At 43.6% G+C, this 22,305-nt stretch overlaps 1 protein-coding gene across 3 annotated transcripts in view; it reads left to right on the top strand.

The window, feature by feature from the left end:
• Mamdc2 (MAM domain containing 2) overlaps window positions 1–22,305 on the top strand; it is a 202,358-nt gene that overhangs the window by 100,970 nt on the left and 79,083 nt on the right. For all 3 annotated transcript variants that reach the window (XR_010047974.1, XM_063250074.1, XM_003472203.5), the window contains exons 3-5: window positions 13,869–14,140; window positions 15,603–15,687; window positions 18,731–18,868. Coding sequence is in view for 2 of the 3 variants with exons in the window: in XM_003472203.5 (XP_003472251.2) it covers window positions 13,869–14,140; window positions 15,603–15,687; window positions 18,731–18,868 (495 nt within the window). In the remaining variant the exon portion in view is untranslated. The remainder of the gene's footprint in view (window positions 1–13,868; window positions 14,141–15,602; window positions 15,688–18,730; window positions 18,869–22,305) is intronic.

Below are 22,305 nucleotides of genomic sequence, written 5' to 3'. Positions count from 1 at the left end.
TGTGTGAAAGCAGTTAAGTGGGCCATGTGGTACCAGAGAAGTTACAGCTCTCATTAAATATCATATGTTTTTCCTATAATAACAGCTAATTGAATAATTGTTATAAAATTCAAATGTAATGAGATATCTCCATAATAAAAAGTATTTTAATGTATCTTTTATATTAAAAAATGAAGCACAGCATCAGGAAGGAGTTTGTTTCTTGAAACTGCAGAATGTACATACCTACTAAAAGCCAGGCACATAGGATATGTGCTCTTACATTAAAATCCTAGGGAGGAGGATAGGCAAGTAATTAGACAAATAAAAATTGAAGCTTAATGCTAATGCTGAAAAAGCCATTAGAAGAGACATCTAGCCATATTTATAGGTGGCTAGAAAGCCTTCCTGGAAAAAAACAGAATATGAAGAAGACCAGTATAGAACAGGCCTATAGGCTGTCGTTTGCACAACTGTATAGCAATGAAGATCCTAGAACCTTCAAGTAGAGGATTGAAAAGAAATGTCTTACGTACCATATAAACAACAAAAGGGGGGTGGCTTAGTATATGTGCTAGAATACTGAGCCTTTATAAATTAAAGACAGTGGGACCCTGTCAGATAGTTCAGGCTAGGAACTAATAGATTGACATAATAGAAACCGCATGGAGAGCAGATCAGAATGGGCAAGATGGAAGCAAGGAGACCTACTGGGAGGCTATTGCCATAACTGAGACAGAAGACTTGACTGAGAACTTGGTGGGATGGATGATTTTGAGAGAGATCTCAACATTAAATCTTCAGGAATGATAGAATTACGGAGGCCAGAGTTGGAAGAAGCAATGAAGACACTGAAATGTCTTGGGTAGTTAATGAGCGGTTGTTCACTGAGACTTGGAACAGAGGGGAAGACCCGGATGTGAGGGGAAGAGGATGAGTTTAAGTCTATGTCCTGTCCAAGTGGAGATGCCCAACAAAAAGTTTAAATAGATGAGTTTGAAAGTCAGTAAGGAATCAGGCCAGAGAGAGAATCACTGCTATATAAATGGAGCTGAAGGTCTTAAAGGTAGAGAATTAGTCAGATAAGGTGACTTCTTTCTTCCTATAGCAAAAAATAATAATAATAATAGTATTTTAAACTGTTATTTTTTTTCTTTCATAATGAAAGGTGTAGAGCTAAGAAGTACGGTCTGGTGGAAGACTGCAGTATGACCGGGAATCCATGCTCTCCTGTTTTTCTTCCCTGGTGCAGTGATAGCTTTCATTCTCAGGGTGACCTGCTAGAATGATCACGTTAGATTGTTCAGGGTCAAAGGGGAATCCAAGACATGGGACTTTCAATTCTAACACCGAAACACCCAGACTAATTGGTTGATTACTCTGATCACCTCCTGATCTTAAGCTCCACACACACACGTATCCCCGTGTCAGATGTGGGGAAGGAGGGACATATTGTCTGAGTTGGCCCCATCTAACAGTGGACTGCCCCTAAATACAAAGGCAGCATGGGAATGTCATTTTTATGTCCTGAGACATCACCATCCCTAATTAAATTAGGTTTCTTTAGTGAGAAAACAGGAAGGAATGGATATTAGAAAAGCATTTAACAATTACTAATCATAGGACAACATGTCAGAATAAAGAAACGAGACTCAGGTTCAACAAAATATAAACAAGTGAGATATAAAAGTAGAAGATACCACAAAAACTGAGAAGTAGGAGCAAGTAGGAGCTAGAAGCAGAACTACTAACCAGCGTATAAGAAGGGCAGAGGAAAGGAGCATTTCAAAATCAGGGTGGAGTCCAACAAGTTGATTCTACCCCCAAGGGAGTATACAGGCAAGGGCCACCTCTGATACGGGAAGCACCACAACCTGCCCATGGTAATTCTCCTTACTTCTCAATAGCCAGGCACCCACCCCAGTTTTGGGGAATGTTGTCAAAGGAAGAAGTCAGCATGCTCTGTCCCAGTGAGCCCGTGCCAGGTCCAAGCAGACATGGCCAGCCGGTAGTGACTCTCTAGTGATGGGGTCTGCAGGAGGTCTCACAGTTCACTTGTAAGTGGCATTAGAGAAAACCACTTTCCTGGCACTTGCGGGCGTCCATGGCCCTTCCAGCCTTTACACAGAAGGTTCCTCTGTTTTTGCAAAGCGCAGGCTCCCTTTGTGAGAGAAGCAAATGTTTTTTGATCAATGAACTTGGAAAAGGAAAGGTTTTTTTTTTCTGTTTTCATTCTGAAGATGAGCATTGTGTAAGGACTGTTCAATGGATTTCTTCAGCCAAGCGACCTTCACCTGGAATACTGGAAACACTGAGGAGTCAGCTTCCACAGGGAGAAGGCGTTTACGCCGTCCACTGCCCTGTGTGCTGGGTAGCACAGAAATCTGTACATTGTAATTGTGTGCTGCTGTTTAAATGCAGGCTCTCCTTTGCCCTAAAGCAAAGCTGTATTTGACATTCTCCACATGAGAGTCATTTCACTGTGTTAGGGAAGGGTTCACCCTGGGAGGGGTTTCTTACCACTCAGGACCAAAATAGGACTTTAAGGGCCGGTTGCTCCTTCTCAATTACAGCTCATCCTGCCCACCACAACTCACAAGTGGGGGCTGCCTGTCTACAGTAGTTGAGCTGCCAATCAAGCATCCTCACTGGTTTCCAGGGAGATTTCGATTTGAGTTTATGTCTCCTAAAATTCATTCATCACCTTATCCAAGGAAAGTAATTTAAAGCCGGAGGTTTTGTGCACTTTTATTGAATGAGAATGAAAAGTCGCTGAGTCTTCATCATTATGATGGACTTTCCATGGCACCAAGAGGCGTGAAGAGAAGCCACGTCTATCAGAAAGGTTTACTGATGTGCCGTGGGAAATCTCTATGGACAGACCAGCAGGGTGGTTGGAAGTCTGGTGAGTTTGCATGGAGGGTAATAGACCCCCATGCTGTGCCTCAGCCATGAGTCCAAAGCCTTTGTGGAAATAAATTACCCATAAGATGCATGCATAGAGTCCTCTTTCACTGCAAGACAATCTGTACTCAGGAAGTACTTATGTTGAGTACACTGTAGTGCCTCATCTCCATGTTGCCCCACTCCCTGCTCCCCAATACTTTTTTCTTTCTTTCTTTCTTTCTTTCTTTCTTTCTTTCTTTCTTTCTTTCTTTCTTTCTTTCTTTCTTTGGGGGGGGGGAACAGAGTCTATATAGATTGGGCTGGTCTCAAGCTCACTATGTAGCCCAGAATGACCTCAGCCTTACAGCAATCCTCCCACCTCGACATCCCAAGTACTGGAATTCTTCCCAGCACTTTCTACAGGAATATTTGCTGGGGTCCTGAGTCCAAGACTGTAGGGTCTTTCTGATAACCAGAATGTGGAAATAAATGTCTTACTCTGTATCCACTGATTGTAAGTTACACCACCTACTTGTTAACATTTTTTTTTTTTTTGGCACAGAGAAGGGGAGGTGCTCTACTATGGATGGATTATAAAACATGCCTTAACTTTAGAAGATATGACATGTTTAAAAACCTTTTATAGTTGAGGCAGTGTGTTAGAAAATTTCATCTAATTGTTGTGTTGTTAGCAGCAATAGTTTTTGTAGAGAGAAGCCCAAGTAAGCATCCATTCAGAAACATCCATCAGTTGGGATCTTAGAGTACAGAAAAATAATAAAAATCTATTTCCTGCCATAGGAAATGATTAAATTATGAAAAGATAAACTACCAAAGGCAATAGATGAGGAACTCTTTGGAGAGAGCATGGTGCCAGCTGAAAGGAATGCACTTAAAGCAAGGTCTTGGTTTACCAGCTGTGACACTGAAATGGTGACTTCATTTTTGTGACCCTCTTCTTATTTGTAAAGCAATGATTCTCAGGTCATGGAGTCCTTGGACAAGAATGAGAGATAAGAGCATTCATCAAGAACCTACTGCCCAGAGCACAATACATGTCATTTCCTTTTGAATCTTTCTTTTTTTAAAATTACTGTATTTTTTATTAATACAAGTTTTCAGTACATAATGATTATATTTATCGTGGGGACTTTGTACATATACATGACACAACTTAATTCCTTTTGTTGGTCCTTTTTTCCCGCCCATCCTTCCCTGTTCCCTCCAACTTTCAATCCTCTTCCCATTTGAAAACATTCTATATCCATTTTTCTTTATCTTTTTCCTCTTTCTTTCCCCCTTTCCTCTCTTGTTCCCCTCCCTATTCGAAAGGTATCTCCCTGCTTTCTATTATCTGTCCCTTATTTCACTTTTTAATTTTATTTTTTCTCGTATAAGAGAAACCATGAGCTTGTGTGTCAGATTTATTATGCTTAACATTACAGTCTGAAGTTTACCTACAAATTTACCTATAAGTGCTTTATCACTGACTATTAGAAAAATGTAAATTAAAACAACACTGAGATACCATCTTACTTTCAAGAAATCAAATAATAACAAACGATGGGAAGGATGTGGAGAGGGAACCCTTCTACATCATTGGCAGGAGTGTAAACTAATGCTTCCACTAGCATGGAGATTCTTCAAAGAACTGGCTTTCTCTCTCTCTCTCTCTCTCTCTCTCTCTCTCTCTCTCTCTCTCTTCCTCTGTCTCTCTCTGTCTCTCTCTGTCTCTCTCTCCCTGCTCCCTCTTTTTTTTGTGGTACCAAGGATTGAACTCAGGACCTTATCATGTAAGGCAAGAGCTCTACCACTGAGCCATATCACTAGGCCTTGAATCTTTGCTTCTTAACAGAAGATTTGAAATGGAAGTCTTGAAGATTGTGTTCATTTGCATGTGCTTAAAATTATGATTTTTATAGTTGGTGGTCTGTTAAATAAACAACATAGGATAATAGTTGGAGACTTCAAACAGAAGGTGAAGATACTCTTTTTTTTAAATTGTCTTTACAAGGCCTGACTTTCAATAGATCACAGAGAAGGACCCTCTGTGCTACATATGAAATAATAAAGTCATAGATAGTTGTCATTTTTCTTAAATATGATCAGAACTCTTCTTGCTAGAAATAATTACTGAATTTATTAATAATTTTGAAGCTGATTAATGGAAAGCCAGATATTAATGATGCCAAAGATTTAACAGTTTTTTAAAATCATGTTAAGGGTGCCATTCCAGGTATTTTCTAGTAACATCATTCATTTTAGAGAATCCCTACACTCATATACACATCCGATACATATTCAGAAATTTGACTTTTTAATTTTTTCAAAGCCTTTGATGTGCAAGGAAAGCACAATGCCTTCAGAATGTAAACTGCTGGTTTATACATATTTGAGGGCTCATTTCCAGGGAAGCCTCTTCTCTTCACACCAGTATTCTGCTTCTTTGCAGAGACTTCACGAATGCTTGTTAGATGTGTTGCATGCATTACTGCCCAGGCTGCTCTGATCAGCTGCTCAGTCCCAAGGTGACTGCCATAGCATACATACAGCTGGGCAATGGGGTGGAACAGACTGTGGGGGGATGTCTAGAGAAAAACGTATCCACGCAGTGGAGCAAGCACTAGGGAGAAAGTCAGAGGACCTGTACAGTGGGCTGAAGTTGGTATTATAAAGGTAGACTGATGGCAGCAGGTAAAACAAATAGCAGAGTATCAGTCAGGTCCAATAGGAGGTGACACGAGGTGGGCTAATCATCCCAAGAGCACGGACACCAGATAATTGCAGATGTAAGGGCCTACATTTATTAAGAGCTTGCAGTGTACTAATCACTCTATTGGAGTTACCATATTTAATTGTATTTAAAATGCTGCAGTTGGTACCACTTTACCAATGAAGAAAGTCAGTTTCAATTTGCCCAAAGTGACACTGTTTCTAAGTGGCATGGCTGGAATTTGGATAAACATCTGGCTGGTGTGATAGACATTCTTCACTGCTCCACTGTACTCCTTCACTGGCATGACCTGATGGAGGGAGGCAGACAGAAAGTCATGTCATCCCGGGAGTCAGAGGAGAAGATCCCAGCCCGAGCTCAGGAGCTAGACTTCAGCCCTGCAGAGGAAGTTGTCAAAAAAAGAAGGCGGCAGCATCCTCCTGTTAGATATGTCAAGCCCTGAGAGCTAACAAAAGAAAGATGTGAGCACTACCTACTGTCAGAGCTGGGGTACAAGATCTCGATAAGAATCAGGCCAGGAGTAAACATCTGAATCCACTTTAGATGGTCCTGGATTCCTGAGAACAAGGGGCCTTAGTTGTGAAGAGGCGACTTACAGGGATAAAACCAGGAGAAGCCTCACACAAAAGAAGACAGCAGTGTAGATTTCAAAATCAAAAGATAAGCTTAAGTGAAGTGAATGAACACTGTTTCCATATCAGCACTAAAAATGTGCTGCTGATCTGCTGTCTGAGCAAATATCTGCCCTTGTGCTGGAAAAAAAATGTGAGAAGATAATAAATATTTCTTACAATCTCTGGAGCAACTGAGGAACTCCTCCCCCTGAGAATGGGAACAGAATTGACACCATCACCACTTACAAAGCATGTTCTATGCATCATTCCATCAGTTTTGCACAACCAGCCCATAGATATAAAGCCATGGCTTGCTTGAGTTTTACTTTCAATAAAAAAGGTGTCAGCACAAAAAGTGACAACTGTAGACTGTCAAAATTACCCTTGAAAGTTTGGCCAATTAAGCACAGAGAACAGTGTGCATTTGGTTTTCTACATATTATACCAGACTTGTGTGCAACAACCAGATTCCCTTTCTGTATGGAAGTATTTATTTTGAAAATTGGAAGATAGATTTCACCTAGTGGCTCTTCACTTGAAAAATCTACGTGTGTATGGTGGTAGTGGTCAGGTGGTTCTCAACTTATTTGAAAGTTTTTAAGTAACGTCCCAAATGTTGAATTGTGTCTAATGAGATTCCATTCTTTGAATATACCTGTTTTCCTGATTTAAAAAAAAAAAACACTGATGATGTAGTTAGTGTATACATGATAAATTCTTAAATCTAGGTTACACATCGCAAACCATGGGTGAAGTGTATTACAGCACAGTTACCCCAATATGATCATCAGATCTGAAAGACAGTAAAGTTGTCCCCTCCTTTAGCCATGAGGAATATGTTCTAATACCTCCAGTGGATGCCTGAAACCCTGGATAGTACCAAGCCCCATAGATAACTGTGCTTTTTTCAATATATATTTACTATGATAAAATGTTATTTATAATTTACACACAGTTACAAGTTAATAATAATATGGTAGAAAAATGATAACAAGTTGCTGTAATAAAAGGCTGTTCTTTCAGCTTATGGCTATTAAGCAAAACAAGGGTTACTTGAACACAAATACTGTGATACCATGATAGTCAGTTTAACAACCTAGATAGCTACCAAATGTCCAGTGGGTAAGTAGCATACACAGCCTAGAAAAACTGTGCAAGGGGCTGACTTGTGTCCCCAGTGCACCAGAGAGGGATAGGATGAAATTTCATTACATTACTTGAAATGGCACAAAATTTAATATTTATGAAGTATTTATTCCTGGAATGTTAATATTTTTTGGAATGTGGTTGACCACGGGGAACTGAAACCATGGGCAGTGAAGCTGTGGGAAAAGTGGGCTACTGTCCATTCACTAATTAATAGAATTCCAGGGGTGCCGAGGAGTCCCTGTGGTAGGTATCCTCACTGCCTTGCCTCTGTGATGGCCTTGGACTTAGACCTATCAGACTGTGTCTTGATGCTTAGGCTCTGGTTGTACTGATGCATCCAGCAATGGAGCATGATCTCAAGACTCAGTTCTTCACATCTCGTCTTCACGGAAACACAAGAACTTTTTACACTATTGTTTTCTGATGCCTGAATATTTCAAGCACACGTGTTCACATCCTGAGGCATGTGGAGTAGGGCCTTTGAGCAAAGATGTTCTAATTATGTTTCTGATTGCTGCCTTACCTTTTAAAACATCTGATCAGGAGTTTATGGTCCTCTGTGACACATTATAGAGATTATCCTTCCCAGTAAATGTCTCATGAATCAGTTCAGATGGCTAAGCAGCAGTGTTTGAAGTGGATCTTTCCTTCTTTTGCAGACATGCCTCCCACAGTGTGGTCAGGAGAGCTCCCCCAGATCCTCGGCCTGATGTGTCATGACCAACCTCCTAATCCTCATGTGACTTCAGCCTTTCTTTATCTTTTCTTGTTTAACATCTTTCAAGCACTTTTTCTATTCTTACTGGTTTAAAAAGATGTTGAAAGGGAATGTTGCCTCAGTTTGTGTAGTTAGGGCCCCAGAAAACCCTCTCCCCATAAACACAATGAGCAAATTGACAAAAATGGAAAAATCAATGTTTTAAGGGCCCTGAAAATTAAGGAAAATCTTGCAGCATTCTATAAATTCTAGAAAATACCTGAGTATTGCTAACAGCGAACTTCATAGTGGTATAACTCACCTTATTTCAAGCATCCTGATCTCTAAATTCATATGGGAGTATAGAGGACTTGGAAGAGTCAAAACAATCTTGAAAAAGAAGAGTGAAGAACCACACATGTTCCACTTTCAAAACTTTCTACAAAGTTTGAGTAAGTAAAAATGTGGGACAAGAATAAGGACAGACCTAGGTCTGTGGAGCTGAAGTGGGAGTCCAGAAATAAGCCCTATATATGTGCTCAATTATTTGCAATGGATTACAAGGCAATTTGATGGGCAAAAATAATTTAGAACAGATAAAGACCAAATCGAAGAGCTAAACCCATGAAACTTTTATAAGAAAACATGAATTATAAACCTTGAACTTTAGAGACTAGTTTCTTAGCTGTAATACCAGTCTCTCTCTCTCTCTCTCTCTCTCTCTCACGCACACACACACACACACACACACACAAAAGTAAAATTTAAAAATTTAAAAAATTGAACTTGATCAAACTTTAAAAATATTTATATTTCAAAGGACACCAAAAAATAAAATAAAATGACAAACCACAGAGTGGGAGAAAATATTTGTAAGTCATATATTTGATAAGGTCTAGTGTCAGAATATATAAAGCCTTTATAACTCAACAGACATGAAAGATGTTCTATAGCATTAGTCATTAGAACAATACAAATTAAAAAAATCACTAGATACCACTTCAAGCCAGGGATATAGCTCAGTGGCATTGCTCCTGCCTGGCAAGCACAAGGTCCTGAGTTCTATTCCTGGTACAAAAAAAATCACATCTACCAGAATGACAATGAAAGAAATGGGAAACAGCAAATATTGGTGAACATGTGAAAAATCAAAACATTCACACATTGCAAATAGAATATAAATGGTGCAGCCTTGGCAAAGTTGGATAGTTTCTCCAAAAGCTAAAAATAAAGTTGGCATATGACCTAACATGGCATATATCTATGACTTCCTGGGCTTGTAGCTAAGAGAATTAAATGTATATCTACATAAAAACTCATTCATAAATGTTCATAACAGCATTATTTTCATAAAAGCCAAAAGATGGAACAACCCAAATGTCCATAAACTACTGAATAGATAAATTATAACATGTCTAGAAAGTAGAATATTACTCAGTGGCAGAAGGAATGAAAGTCTGATAACATGATATATTACAGATGCACCTCAAAAACACTCTGAGTGAAACAGGCCAGCCCCAAAAGAATCCATATGATATTATTTTATGTGAAATTTCAAGAACATGCTAATCCGTACAGACAAAACAGATTAATGGTTTTCAGAGACGGGCGAGGGAGGATGACAAATGGCTAATAACGTATACAGGATTTTCTTTTGCAGATAATAGAAGTATTTGGAAATTAGTGATGGTGAAGCACAACTTTAAGAATATTTTAAAAACTATTGGATTATACTGAAAGATTGGGTTTTATAGTGTGTGAATGACAAGGTGTGATGGACAACTTTTGTAGGTATATTGGCAGGCACCGTGATGAAAACTCACTGCATGAGAGTTACAAATAATGGTATAATACTGATTTTTAAAAGGAAAGATATACATTGAGTTAATGTCTGAAACTAAAGAAAAATGTCCACCAAATAGCACAGCAGATCTTTTAATGACTAATGTTTTTAGCATTAAGATTGTTTAGAGACCATCCGTTCTTTTTGAACATTTAATTAAATATTCAACGTGTTAAATAATATATAGAGAGAGTAAGTTCCGTGTTCTGTGAGTATATGCCTTCCCCTGCCAAAGCTCAATTTTGTAATGGGAGACATGGCATTCATTCCTCTCAAAGTACTCCCCTTGGAGTCCCATTTGTCCCATCATTCTTGCCACTTTCTGAGCTCTGGAAGTCCTCTTTTGTGGGTGTCTTTAGTTCCACTACCACCATTGCTCAATGTCCTCATAGATTGACCTTGAACTTGGCAATCCTGGGTTAGCTAACTGACCTAGAGAAATACATTATTCTGCTGAGTAGATGCAAAATCAGTTGGATACATAATCCTCGGATGCCCTGTAACACAGCTAATAGGCACATTCACACAGTATGACCTAAAAATAAATTTGAGATCCATAATTTAAGTGCAAAATTTCAGTATTTTAAAATAACCAATATTTTGGGCTAAGATGTCAAAAAGCACTCAGAAAATAGCACCAACATTCGTCATGCAGTATGGTACCAAGGTATTTTAAATAATACATTTTATAAACTGTGTGCTTTAAAGGCTTTTAATAAGAGATCATTGACATATATTTATAGTACAATCTGGTATGTTGAGAAAGGATGTCCAGATGGATTTTTTAATGGTTCTCACTGAAAAGTTAAGGTGATTACTGGTAATGAACTCTATGAATCTGCTGGGTACACATTTACTTACATATGAGTTTGGACTTTGAGTAGAACCATTTTCTCCCTCCTTTCCATGCCTGCACTTTCTTGTACAGATGAGAGGTATCTAACCAGTGAGCCCTATTTCTCTATCAGACGCTATAATTCAGTGTTTCTCGCATGGTGGTCCACAGACCGGAAGCCTCAGCATCACCTGGTGCATCTAGAAATGCATTCGGTTAGGAACACAGCTTCACCCAGACTGCAGATGGGTGGGGGGGGATCTGTGGATCTGTATTCAAACAAACTCTCCAGGGGACCCGGGGCTCAAGTTTGAGAGCTCCTGCTTCCAGTTTCTTTTTGAGCCTGGAAAAGAAGCAGGCAGTGGGCGAGTGTCAGAAACTACAGGGAGAACTGGATGTCTGGGGCTGCAAACTTGATATTTTATGTGGGTTTTGATAATATAAGCACCCCTGAACTGTGTCACGATTGGGACGAATTTATAAGTTATAATCCCAGGGAGAAGTTACTGGAATTCTCATGAGTGAATTCCAATCTACCATTTGCAATGCAACCCAGGGTGAGAAGAAAGAGACACAGCATAGCTGCAGTGCGGGGAGCCCAATGGCCACAGTCCAGGGCCAAACCCAACTTGAATAGTTTACGAAGAGGGGCATCCTCGAGGTACAGTGTCTGTGAGAATGGCATGAACTCTGCAAGCTGGGCCTGCTGGGAGGAGCAATGGCACTCCTGCCATATGCAGAGAGAGGTATGCAGCAAGAGTACTGGTAACAGGTGGCCCTACTTTGGTGGCATCTGCATAGCATAGTCTGAGGAAGTATCTTGTTTTGGGTTGAGTGCTGCAGCTCTGATGCCTGACCTTAGTTGCCCTAGGACATCACTGCCTCTTTCTCTTGTCACTTTGGAAGGCTACACATTGGCCAGACCCATCTGCATTGCTTAGAGCCAGAGGAGCGGCTTGAGCATCAACCTGGACAGCTCTGTGCCTACCATACATGCGAGTAGGGCAAAGATGAACCAAATAGAGGCAAATTGTCTTCCTTCAGGAGAAGCCATCTCAGTGGTCCTCCACAGATAGGACCTGGTGCAAATCTTTAAGGTTTCTTTCCTTTTCAGACTCCATTTCCTAAATCTCTACTTCCTCAGAGAGGATTTGAAACACACACTGCATTTCCCCCACTTTGAGCCAGCTCAGACAGAAGTGAGAGACAGGTTCTCCTGGCGCAGTAAGGAAGGGAGAAGCAGGGCAGTACTGTGTTCCTTCAGGTCACGAGGAAGCAGACTTAACTTACAAAACCATTGTCTTCAGGAGCCCTGGCTTGGTAACATGAAACACATCAGGCCCTCCCGGTGGTGGGTGCCGGGGCCTCACTTAGGGCAGCGCTTGGCTCCTGCCGGGTGCCAGATGTACGGAGGAGGTCACAGTGGAGGCAGCAATGGCTGCGAGGGCCAGACTTCTGCACTGGGTGCCTGCGTTGGCACCAGAAGCAGTTGCTGTTTGTACCCAGTGGGTGGTTGCTATGTTAAGAAGATCATCGCCATCTGGAGACAGAGCCCCACCTCACAACCTTTCCCCCAGCAAAGGAGCTCCCAGGAGACAATGCCTGACTGTGTGCCCCACAGAGGAGGCCAGCTGGCCGCTAGGCTGCTGCTGGCCTGTCAGAACGAGTCACAGAGGCAGGGATCCTGGCTGGTGCGGGCACCAGGACACATGTGGGAAGAAACACTGAAGAATATCAAGCAAACAAAGAGACGTTTCAGGGCCTTTGTAGCAAGAGTTTAGAGTTGGAGGCTCAAATCTGCAAGGGAGGGGGAGTGCAGCCACAAGACGAAAGGGGGCGGTTTAAATGCTACCCAGAAGGAGGAGAAGTTGGGTCAAGAGTAAGAATCTGGTCAGGCATGGTGGCGCATGCTTGTAATGCCAGCACTTGGGAGGCTGAGGCAGGTGGACCACTGTGAGTTCAAGACCAGCCTGAACTGCATAGTGAAACCCTGTATCAAAAAGACAAAACAAAAAAGAAAAAAAAAAGAATGAGGGTCTGCAGGCCAGAAAGGCAGGGCAAGGGGACCCCAAAGGCCCACAGGCAACTAGATCACTGGTGTAGGAAGCAGGGGCCCAGAGTGGGGCTTGAAGTCTCAGATGATTGCTCTGGGCTTCAGTGACCTTCCTTTCCCCCACTTCTCCTAAAATACAGTTGTATGGCCTGAGGTGACCAGGGGATTCCACTTGTCAGTGTTAGGAGGACAGACAGACTGGAAGGAGGAGAGAAGCCAAGAGCAAGGGGAGAGGGAAAGGAAGAGGTGGGGAGAAGGAGGAAAAGGGGACGTCAACGGGAGGAGAAGGGGAAGAGGAGGAAGTGAGGGGCAGAAGAGGGCACAGGAGAAGGTAAGACGGTCCCGACCCTGGAGTGTCCACTGCTTTCCAAGCCCTGTGCTGCTGGTTTTGCATATACTTTGTCGTTTAGTTTTCAGAACTTTGAGATTCAGTCACAAGGAAGGGAGTCTTGTTTTCAATTTTTTAAAAACAGCTTACACTGGACTCTTTCTGCCTTGCTCCCAAGATCTCTCTGAGGTAACCAAACCAAAGATCTGTCTGGTCCCGTGCCGCAGAGTCGATGCAGATTTAACCACTGCGAATGAGGGGAGCTATGGACATGAAGGCTGAGTCCACTAGGTTATTTTGGCTCCAGTCCTAGGAGTTCTGCCCCTCTGTGTGGCACCCCCTGCCTGTCCCACTCGATGCCCCTTAGCCTGGACACTCATTTGCATACGGGAAGCAGGGAAAAGTGGTCAGCATGCTAAGTGAGTGGAATGAGAAAGTGACAGGCAGCAGACACTTGGCCTCAGGGTCGGGAGTAACAAGAAGTAAGGAGAACACGTGCCACCTCTGCAGCGGCAGCCCTGCTTCGCTCCAGCCTGTTGCTGTCATGAGGGGAAGTGGCCTCAGTGTTGCTGGACGGTCTCATGTTTTTCACCGAAGTCCATCAGTTCAGCCCTCAGGGACTCTCTGGTGCACTGACAAAACGTACCTGCAGGTTCTTTCTGTCCACAAGTGTGCTGGACCACGGTCATGCCTTCTTCCAAGTTGCAAACAGGAGACCGATCTCTTTCCTGTGTTCCCTTCTTCTTGCAGGCCATTATGTTTACATGGACGCCTCCTTTGCCAAGCAGGGGGAGAAAGCTGTGCTGCTAAGTTCTGAGCTACAGACTGAGGAATGGAGCTGCCTCCGCTTGGTCTACCAGATAACTGCGTCTTCTGGGTCTCTATCAGAGCCCAGCCAGCTGAACCTCTATGTTAGATACGAGGATGAAAGCTTTGATCGCTTGCTTTGGTCAGCTAAGGAACCGTCTGACAGCTGGCTCATAGCCAGCCTGGACTTGCAAAACAGTTCCAAAAACTTCAAGGTAAGTGGAGTTTAGGAGGAAGATGTGGGGCTTCCGATGTGTGCTTTGTCCTATGAAATCTTGTAAAACTTCTACCATTGCAGCTAGGTATGTCATGGGAGATAATAATATGAATTAAAAGAGCTCAGATTTCCCCATCTATTTAAATGACATTTCTATAGGAACCTAAATAGTGCCTAGGCCAACATCTTCCATGGAAATAGATCTTCTAATGAACGTTAGGAAGTATTTCCTTTCCTGTAATTTTATTTCATCCTTCTAAATTCTATGTGGTATATGTTTATATTGTCTTCCTAGTGGTTTCATTTCCACAATGTTTGAGCAAGGTATTATTTATAACAAAAGAAAAAATGGAAATATTTTGAAAGAGAAAAGATGCCCATGGGGACATACTCTGTTTCCTTTGCAAAGAGAAAAGTTGTCCTGTCAGAGGTGCTAGAAAAGGAACATAAAGAACACAAGAAGTCGGGGTGGACTGAGCAGGGAAGGAGAAAGAAATCTGATCACACTTGGCTGTGGAGTGTGACCTTTAGCAAGAATACATCACTGAGATCACAATGGAACCTTCGAGAAGACTTCCTCCATTCCGAACTGCCGTTTGGGTCCCAGTCTCATCTCTCTTCTCTGAAAAGTTTTGAAATCCTGCTTCTCCCACAGCCCCATCTTGCTGGAGTCCCTCTCTTCCAGGCAGGTGGAGGAAGAGTACTGAAGGTCTGAATTCCCTCTTTCACATCATCCTCCAAACAGTGATCACATCCTGACTCTACCAGCGCAGTTGCAAAATATTGGGCTAAAACCACAGAAGATACTTTCAGAAACAGGTCCAAACACGAACCATAACATTCCTGGAAATTGGTCACATAAATTTCTATGCTTCTGTGTGTTCTTTGTGTAAAATAAAAGTATATAAAAAATGGAAAGTACACTTCGATTCATGAGCTTCCTCCATCGTATGTGGAGACCTCCCACCGCTCTGTGAGATTTAGGGTTCCTACCTCCCCTCCAAGTTTTCTTTCTCCCCTTGAGTCCTCTGCCTTCAGTTTCTGATCATTTTCAGAATGAATTTGCCCAAGAATGCCAGCACTCTTCTCTCTGTGTCACCAATTAGTGCCACTCCAATCCCAAGGGAACATAGTGGTAGAGATAATAGCAGGAAAATTGCAAGCTTCTAGTGGGAGCCTTGCTCACCTCAAAGTTCTATGGACATATGTTTGTGTACACATACACACATATACACATATGCTTATGTACACATACATATACACATGCACACACAAACTTGCATAATTACAAGTGCACACACTCACAGTCTTTGAGTAATGTCCATAGTAAGATTCCATCCAGTAGCAATGAACTAAAGCTATCAATCTTGTTTGCCTTCCACTGCTGAGCAACCCCTGACATATGAAATGCAAGAAACACCCTGTTTTGGAGTCTAACACCCCTGCTTGCTTTTGTGCAGATTTTAATAGAAGGTATCCTGGGAAAGGGAAACACAGCCAGTGTTGCCCTCTTTGAAATCAAGATGACCACCGGCTACTGTATTGGTGAGTTTCCTTTTCACTGCATGAAAATGAGGACATTTTTCCCCCTAAAATCGACTGTTGCCAGAAATACTGGATCAATCCTGCAGGCCAAGTGTCCTGCAGAGCACATTGCACAATGCACCATGCTTTGAGTTGTTTGCTAGTGTCACTTGAATGCTGGACATTATTTTTCTGTCTTTAGCATGGGAAGGCTCGTTAGCATTTTTCTGGTCTGCCTGGATTAATGAAAGTAGACACAGCAACTGTACCCCCAGCCTCGCCACCCTAGCCTCAACCTGGTCTCAGATTCATCAGGCCAATTCTGAGTTGGTGTAAACTCAAAAGTAGGCAGGGTGTTACCGCCTTTCCTCTGTTATTGTCTTGGCTCGCTTTGCCCTGGGTTAATCAGTTATCACTTAGATTCTGCTTGGCGGCTTTGGTGAGGTGTTCCCTAGAAGCCACCTTCTGAGAGGGAACCAGTACCTGCCCTCCAGACGCTCACCTTCTCGCTGTCTGCCACTGGCCGTGTCCTCTGTGTAATAAACGAGACTAGAGAAGGGGGGCATGCTGTGGCCATTGGTGTAGGGAGGAAAGGGCTGTCCCCGGGCAGACCCGTGGGAAGGAAGACAGACCACATCCAGGCAAAGGCCAGAGGCTGGGGCAGGTGTTTGAAGCGAGAGTCTGCCCTGCTCAGGGAGACCCGTACCCAAGTCCGGACCTAGACAGAGAGCTTGAGTTTCTGAATTATAGTGTGATCTGCAAGCAGGTGGCAGGGATGAGCAATGCCGCGGGTGGGAGACAATGAGCTGAAGGTGGAGGAGCTAGCGGGAACCTTAGGAACCCAAGCAGAGGACGAGTGGGAGTCCAAGGTGATTCTAAACCAGTTCCCTGGAGTCCCAATGCACCGTTTTCTCTTCCCATGGTGTGTCTAGTGTGGAAAAGGAAGGGGGTGGAAGGAGAGACGCGGAGAGGTTGCTCCCCGCCTTGCTTCCTTCACCCTCTGTTGCGCGGCCACTCACCGGGCCTGCGTGGGGTATGCACTGCACCCCCGGGAGTCGGTCTCACCCTGCAGCGCCACCTGCTGGCTCCATCAATTCGCTGAGCCTCTCCACCTGGGCCTTAGCTGTAAAATGGGGATAAAATGCTTCTCTGCTTAGATTTCTGTGAAGATGAGATCGTGGCTGTGATAGGGATTGCTACAGCGCTGGACACTTGAAAAATATTCATTGCCTTTCTTCAAATTATTTGGTGGCTTGTAGCTTGTTTAAAACCAAAGGGAAGACAATATTTTATTTTGTTAAACGGGGCAATCACCCTCTCAACTGTCCTCTCCTTGTGGGTACCTGGTCTCTTGGTTCCTCATCTTTTAAAATGAGATTAGTGTAGCACCTCTCTGATGGAGCTGCTTCGAAGAGCAAGTTCATGTATGATACTTAGAATAGGGCCCAGCACCCCCAGGGAATATTTTGCTTTTTGTTATGTTCTGTGTCAGGCTTTGGCTCTGAACCTTGGGCATTGTTTGGCAGGCAATGCATAGAAAGATAAAGCTTAAACATTTTCTATGGCTGCCAGTATAAAAACACATCGATAACTCTGCCGGCTAGGATTCCACCAGGAAAGTGGAAACCAAGATAAACTCAACCCGAGTGATCTGGGGAAACTCATCAAAGAGACCAGAGAGGTGTGAGTGGTAAAGGAAACCAGCAAGGGACAGCGGACGAAGATGGAGGTGTGGTGGTGATGGCTGACGAGCCACTATCCTGCTGAGGCCCAAAGGCTCGAGGAAAGAGGAGTCACTAAAACTGGGAAATCTTAGCAATATGATGAGGGCTTCATGAGTAGACTGTGCCTTCATTGAAGGGGCATGGCCAGGCCATGGCTGCATAGCCAGGGGGAACCGGGGGAGCTAGCCCCGGGGGTCATGTTCCTTTGCCTCTGTTGGCGTACACTGATCCCAACAAGCCACACTCTGGGGAGAGGAGGTGAGAAGGGAAAGGTGGGCTGAGAGGATCAGTGAGCCATAATCAACACAGTCACCTCTTGTATTTTTAACTGTGGGATTGTGAGACTCGGTGGAGGTACTGGTTTGTGAATTCATTTTCCCACTAACAGAGCCTGTTAACAGGGAACAAATCATAGTAAACATGTCAGGGCCACTAAAAAGAGGTCTTTTCGTCGGCTTTTTCTTCTTAAGAGCTGCAGAAAGGGTCCAGAGCCATGACATGCCTGCCCTGCTACCTCTATCCAGGTGCTTGCTTTTAAGAAAATCAGAGGATTTCAGGACCTAGGAAATGTGCATCTCAACTCTGGGCATTTTTTCACACCTTCAGAAAAGAGATTTAAAAAAAAAAACAGAAAAGAAAAGACCTAGGTGTTAGGCAAGGTCTCCAGAGCCGAGAACATAATCCTAAGTAGTGCACTAAAATAGAGATGATGAGCCTGGGAGTGTTTGATCCCCAGAACCAAAAGATAATTTTTAATTTAATTTAATTTAATTTTAGATGAATGTCAAAAATGGCCACGTGCCTGGGCATGTGCCTGGCACCGTGCTGGGAGCTGTCCACACTTAAAACCAGCCCTGTGAGAAGGGAGTATTATCTCCAGTTCACATGTGAAAAAACAGGCTAAGCAATACGCTGAGGCACACAGCCAGCCTCATGGTTAATAACTGCAATTCTAAGGGGCCATGTTGAATTAGAAGCTCAGTTCATCTCAGGGTCTCTCTTCTGGGCCGTCCTGGCACAGAAGTTCCAGAAGGTAAAAGAAAAGAGGAGGCTAAACGTGGTGGTGCATGCCAGTAATCCCAGCACTTAGGAGGCTGAAACAGGGGAATCACCATGAGTTTGAGGACAGCTTAGGCTACAGAGTGAGTTCAAGGCCAATGTGAACCACATAGCGAGGTCTTACTTTTAAAAGGCAAAAAACAAATAAAATAAAATATAGAAGAAAAAAGAGAAAGAAGCGAGGCGCCTCCAAATGTGTAAAGGCAGAGTCTGCGGTGTTCGGGGTGTCTGCACGTGTGACCGTGTGTCTGTGAAGCAGTTATTCTCTTCTCTCCCACCAGAATGTGATTTCGAAGAGAACCATCTGTGTGGCTTTGTGAACCGCTGGAACCCCAACGTGAACTGGTTTGTGGGCGGAGGGACCATTCGGAACTCCCACTCCGTCCTCCCACAGGATCACACCTTTCAGAGTGAAGTGGGTAAGTCGGGGCAGGTGGACGCCTTTGCTCAGGATGAATTCTTCTGCCACCTCCTCTTGCCCCCTGGACTGATCTGACGGTGGCTTCCGCCTGTGGAGGAGGGAGGAGGGACCTGGGTGTTCACCGAGTACCAGGGGCCCTGGTGGAAGAGTCCGGAAGAATGAACGGTGAGATCCAGATGCACTGCAGGCCTGAGCTCTGTAATTCAATACGAGTCCGCTTAGTTAAAGGTTTTACTTTGCCATGACCCGGCTGCCACTTTCACTTTTGCATATTAAGTTTTAGTTCATATCTATTTGTGGTTTAGAGGTTCTTATTTCTAAGAGCAAGGCTGGAATAGTCCCAGGTAACTTTTCAATAAGAATAGATTGATGGAGAGGAGTAAATCCTTAGGCAAGGCCCATGACCGCTGGGTGAGCCAATGCTGCTGATTAGCTGGGCATGTGGTGTGCAACAGCGCCCCCAGGTGGCCGTGCCGGCTGGCTCTTTGCAAGGAAACCAGGGAGGAGGTGAGGTTATCAGAGCCCGGAGGTCAGGAAACCCTCCTGAAAGAAGCCCAGCAAGGTCACCCGTGGGTGACCCCGGCACATACTGCAAACGCCGTGGGCCACCTGCAGTTCCATAACTTCCCAGTCTTCAGACCCTAGTTCTTTACCATGTAGTAAGAAGACTCTGCTGATGGGCTTTCCGGTAAGATCTCATTTTGCTGTAGGCAGTGTTTGCTCACGCCTCCGGACACGACGACACGGGGTGACTCCTTTTTTCCGCGTTTTCACTGTAGGTTCTCACCATCCACGTGCCCTTTGCCGTATCGCAGCTGCTTTCCCCGCAGCGTACACTGGCCTGAGCAGCCTTCCTGATCTTACTCTCTTGGCTCGCAGCCTCTCTCCCCCTTCCTACCCAGTCTCAGGCTCCGGGTCCAGGCACATAGAGTGATCTGGGCAGAATAAAGACAGGGTGAAGATGCTGCGTAGACTGCTCAGCCGCAGTGAATTTGTGCCCTGTCGTAATGGGAGCTCTGTTTGCTGGATCTTTTGATTTTTCAAGATCATCAGGAAGAAAAGCATTTTAAATATAGGATTTTAAAAGTGAGTGAATATTCGCTAAAAAAAAAAAAATACATGGGCTGACAAGAAGTTGGTCTACTTTTCCTGTACAGCCTTTATTCTACAGTTTTTCTTTTTCAACTTGTTCAGAGGCTTCTTCAAGAAACACACTGGTAATTGACTGCATATAAGGAGACTGGAGCTCCGTGGGGCTTGCCTGCTTAAGACAAACCGACTTGGTCTCTAGAGATTTTATTCAGTCACTCCTGAACTAGGTATAATGCGGGAAGTGACAAGTCTCCAAGACTCTTTCTAGCTTCAAGGAATACACATTCAGGAAGTGGAAAGAGATTTCTACCACAAATGGATCTAAGACTAAGTCCTTCGTGTCTGGTGCTCTGCCCAGAAAAAAAGCTGCTCAATGGTCCATCACTGATCGCATGGATCGCTCAGAAGTCAGGAGAGAGGAAGTAAACTGTATGTGAAGGGCAGGTATGATTTTGACAGGCAGAGTTCTGAGAGAGGGAGAGAGAGGGATTAGTGATACAGAGATGTCACCTATAAGAAGTAATTAGGAGTGAGACCCAACAGCATGAGGCAAATGCTAAAAGGTGTTGAATGGCAGGAAAGAAAATTCAAGTGTATTTATGATGGGAGGCCAGTGGAAGTCTTTAAACAGGAGAGATGTGCTTTCATGGCAATGTGTTTAGGAGCACGAACCAGAAGGTGATTGGACAGATGGCTGGAGTAACAATGGGAAGAGTGCTCAGCAAGCTGTTCCTTTAGGCACAGTTATAAGGAACCCAGAGGAGGAAAAAGAAAAGGATTTACTTCTCCTTTTAAAAAGGAGGTTTTTAAGGTTTAGAACTCCCCCCACTTGTAAAAGATTGGGACTTCCCTGCGTATGGCCCGTATCTGAACCTTAAAGACACCCAGCCTGTCTCCATTGGGCCATTACAAGAGCCACACCAGAGCGGCCGTTCTGTGTCCAGTGAATGGTGACCAATCACCACACAGTCGTTCATGAATCTGCAGGAGTATTTGAAGTCAATTGGGCTAATTCTAAGCAATATCTCTTGAGACCTTTGTCTAAAAATTAAAGCAAGTAACTACACCATCTCTCAGAGTTTCAAAAAGCAAAGTAAAATAATTTTTTCTCTGTGTATGGAATGAGGCTAGTCTTAAGATTGTTTTTCTGTCACATCTGAAAATCTAACGCAAGGAGCACAAAGGATCTTAAAAAGCCAGTATATTCCAGTTGCAATAATACTAGGTGTCATTAACGCAGTTACCTTGTGGAACAAATTTAACCATGGGGAAGTGTGAGAGAACTTTACCCAAATCACTTAAAAGTTGGTTCCAAAGTCAAATCCTCTGGCTAACAAAGTCACAGTCCATGACTTTTTCAGTGCATGGCTTTTCCTCTTCAAGCTTCGTCTGCCTGGGGAACTATGCGGCCCTCAGGAGAGGGAGTGTAGCTGTGGGCTCATCCATTTGATTATTATCAGAGTGCAATCCATACCCCGAGTCCTTCAGCTGTGACTGGGGAGAACCTGCTGGCCATATTGCGTCCATGAGGGATAAAGAAAGAGCAGGCGAAAAGTCAGAATGTTTGTGCTCCCGGCCTGGCTGTGGCTGCGCTGTGAGTCTGAGCATCCCTGAACATCTTAACTTGTCCCCTGGCTCATTTGCAAATGAAGAATCTGCAGTCAGTGATCTCCAAGTTTGAGCACGGGGCTCTTCTCTCTTTGCCTAATGCTGTACAGCAAAATCTCCAAATTCACCCAATGAGATCTGTTTCAAAACTGTATTGGGTCTCTCCTGAATACTTGTAAGCCCATTGCATCTGGCATCAGAAAAAAGAAAAAGTACTAATGGGAGTAAGAAGTGAGGAGAAGAGGACCTGAGTTTGCTAACTCTTGATGAGAAGGGGATGAGATAGACATAGTGGGGGTCACCCTGACGAGACTGAGACCTGCTGGTGTGGGCTGTCACCCCTGCCATGGCACTTGCTCTCTCCTCCTGTCCTGCCCCCTCCTCTCTCCTGTTGCCGGCTCTGCCCCTTTCCATCCTTCTCTTCTTCCTTGGCTGTCCTAACACACTTCCAAAGACAGCCAGCTTTGCTGACTAGCATTGCTAGGTCTCCTGAGTCAGCACTGAGGACGGAAGGAGAAGCTGGCTTTAGGCTGAGGGAACGCTGCTAAGGAGACGTTCTTTATTATTATTATTATTATTATTAAGAGAAAAAAGAAAAATCAAGATGCAAACAAATCTCAAAAACTGCAACAATAAAAGCAAACCAACAACAACAACACCTGTGTAGGTTTTCAAAACAAGATAATAGGAATTTAACAATAGTTTTTATACCGCATATTGTTGTCTTCCAAATAG

The sequence above is a fragment of the Cavia porcellus genome, unplaced genomic scaffold, assembly GCF_034190915.1.
Source record: "Cavia porcellus strain 051 isolate PalLab524CR breed Dunkin Hartley unplaced genomic scaffold, mCavPor4.1 scaffold_1, whole genome shotgun sequence".
NCBI classification, from domain to species: domain Eukaryota; kingdom Metazoa; phylum Chordata; class Mammalia; order Rodentia; family Caviidae; genus Cavia; species Cavia porcellus.
Note: the sequence above shows the minus strand (reverse complement) of the source record. Positions and strands in the feature narration are given on the sequence as shown.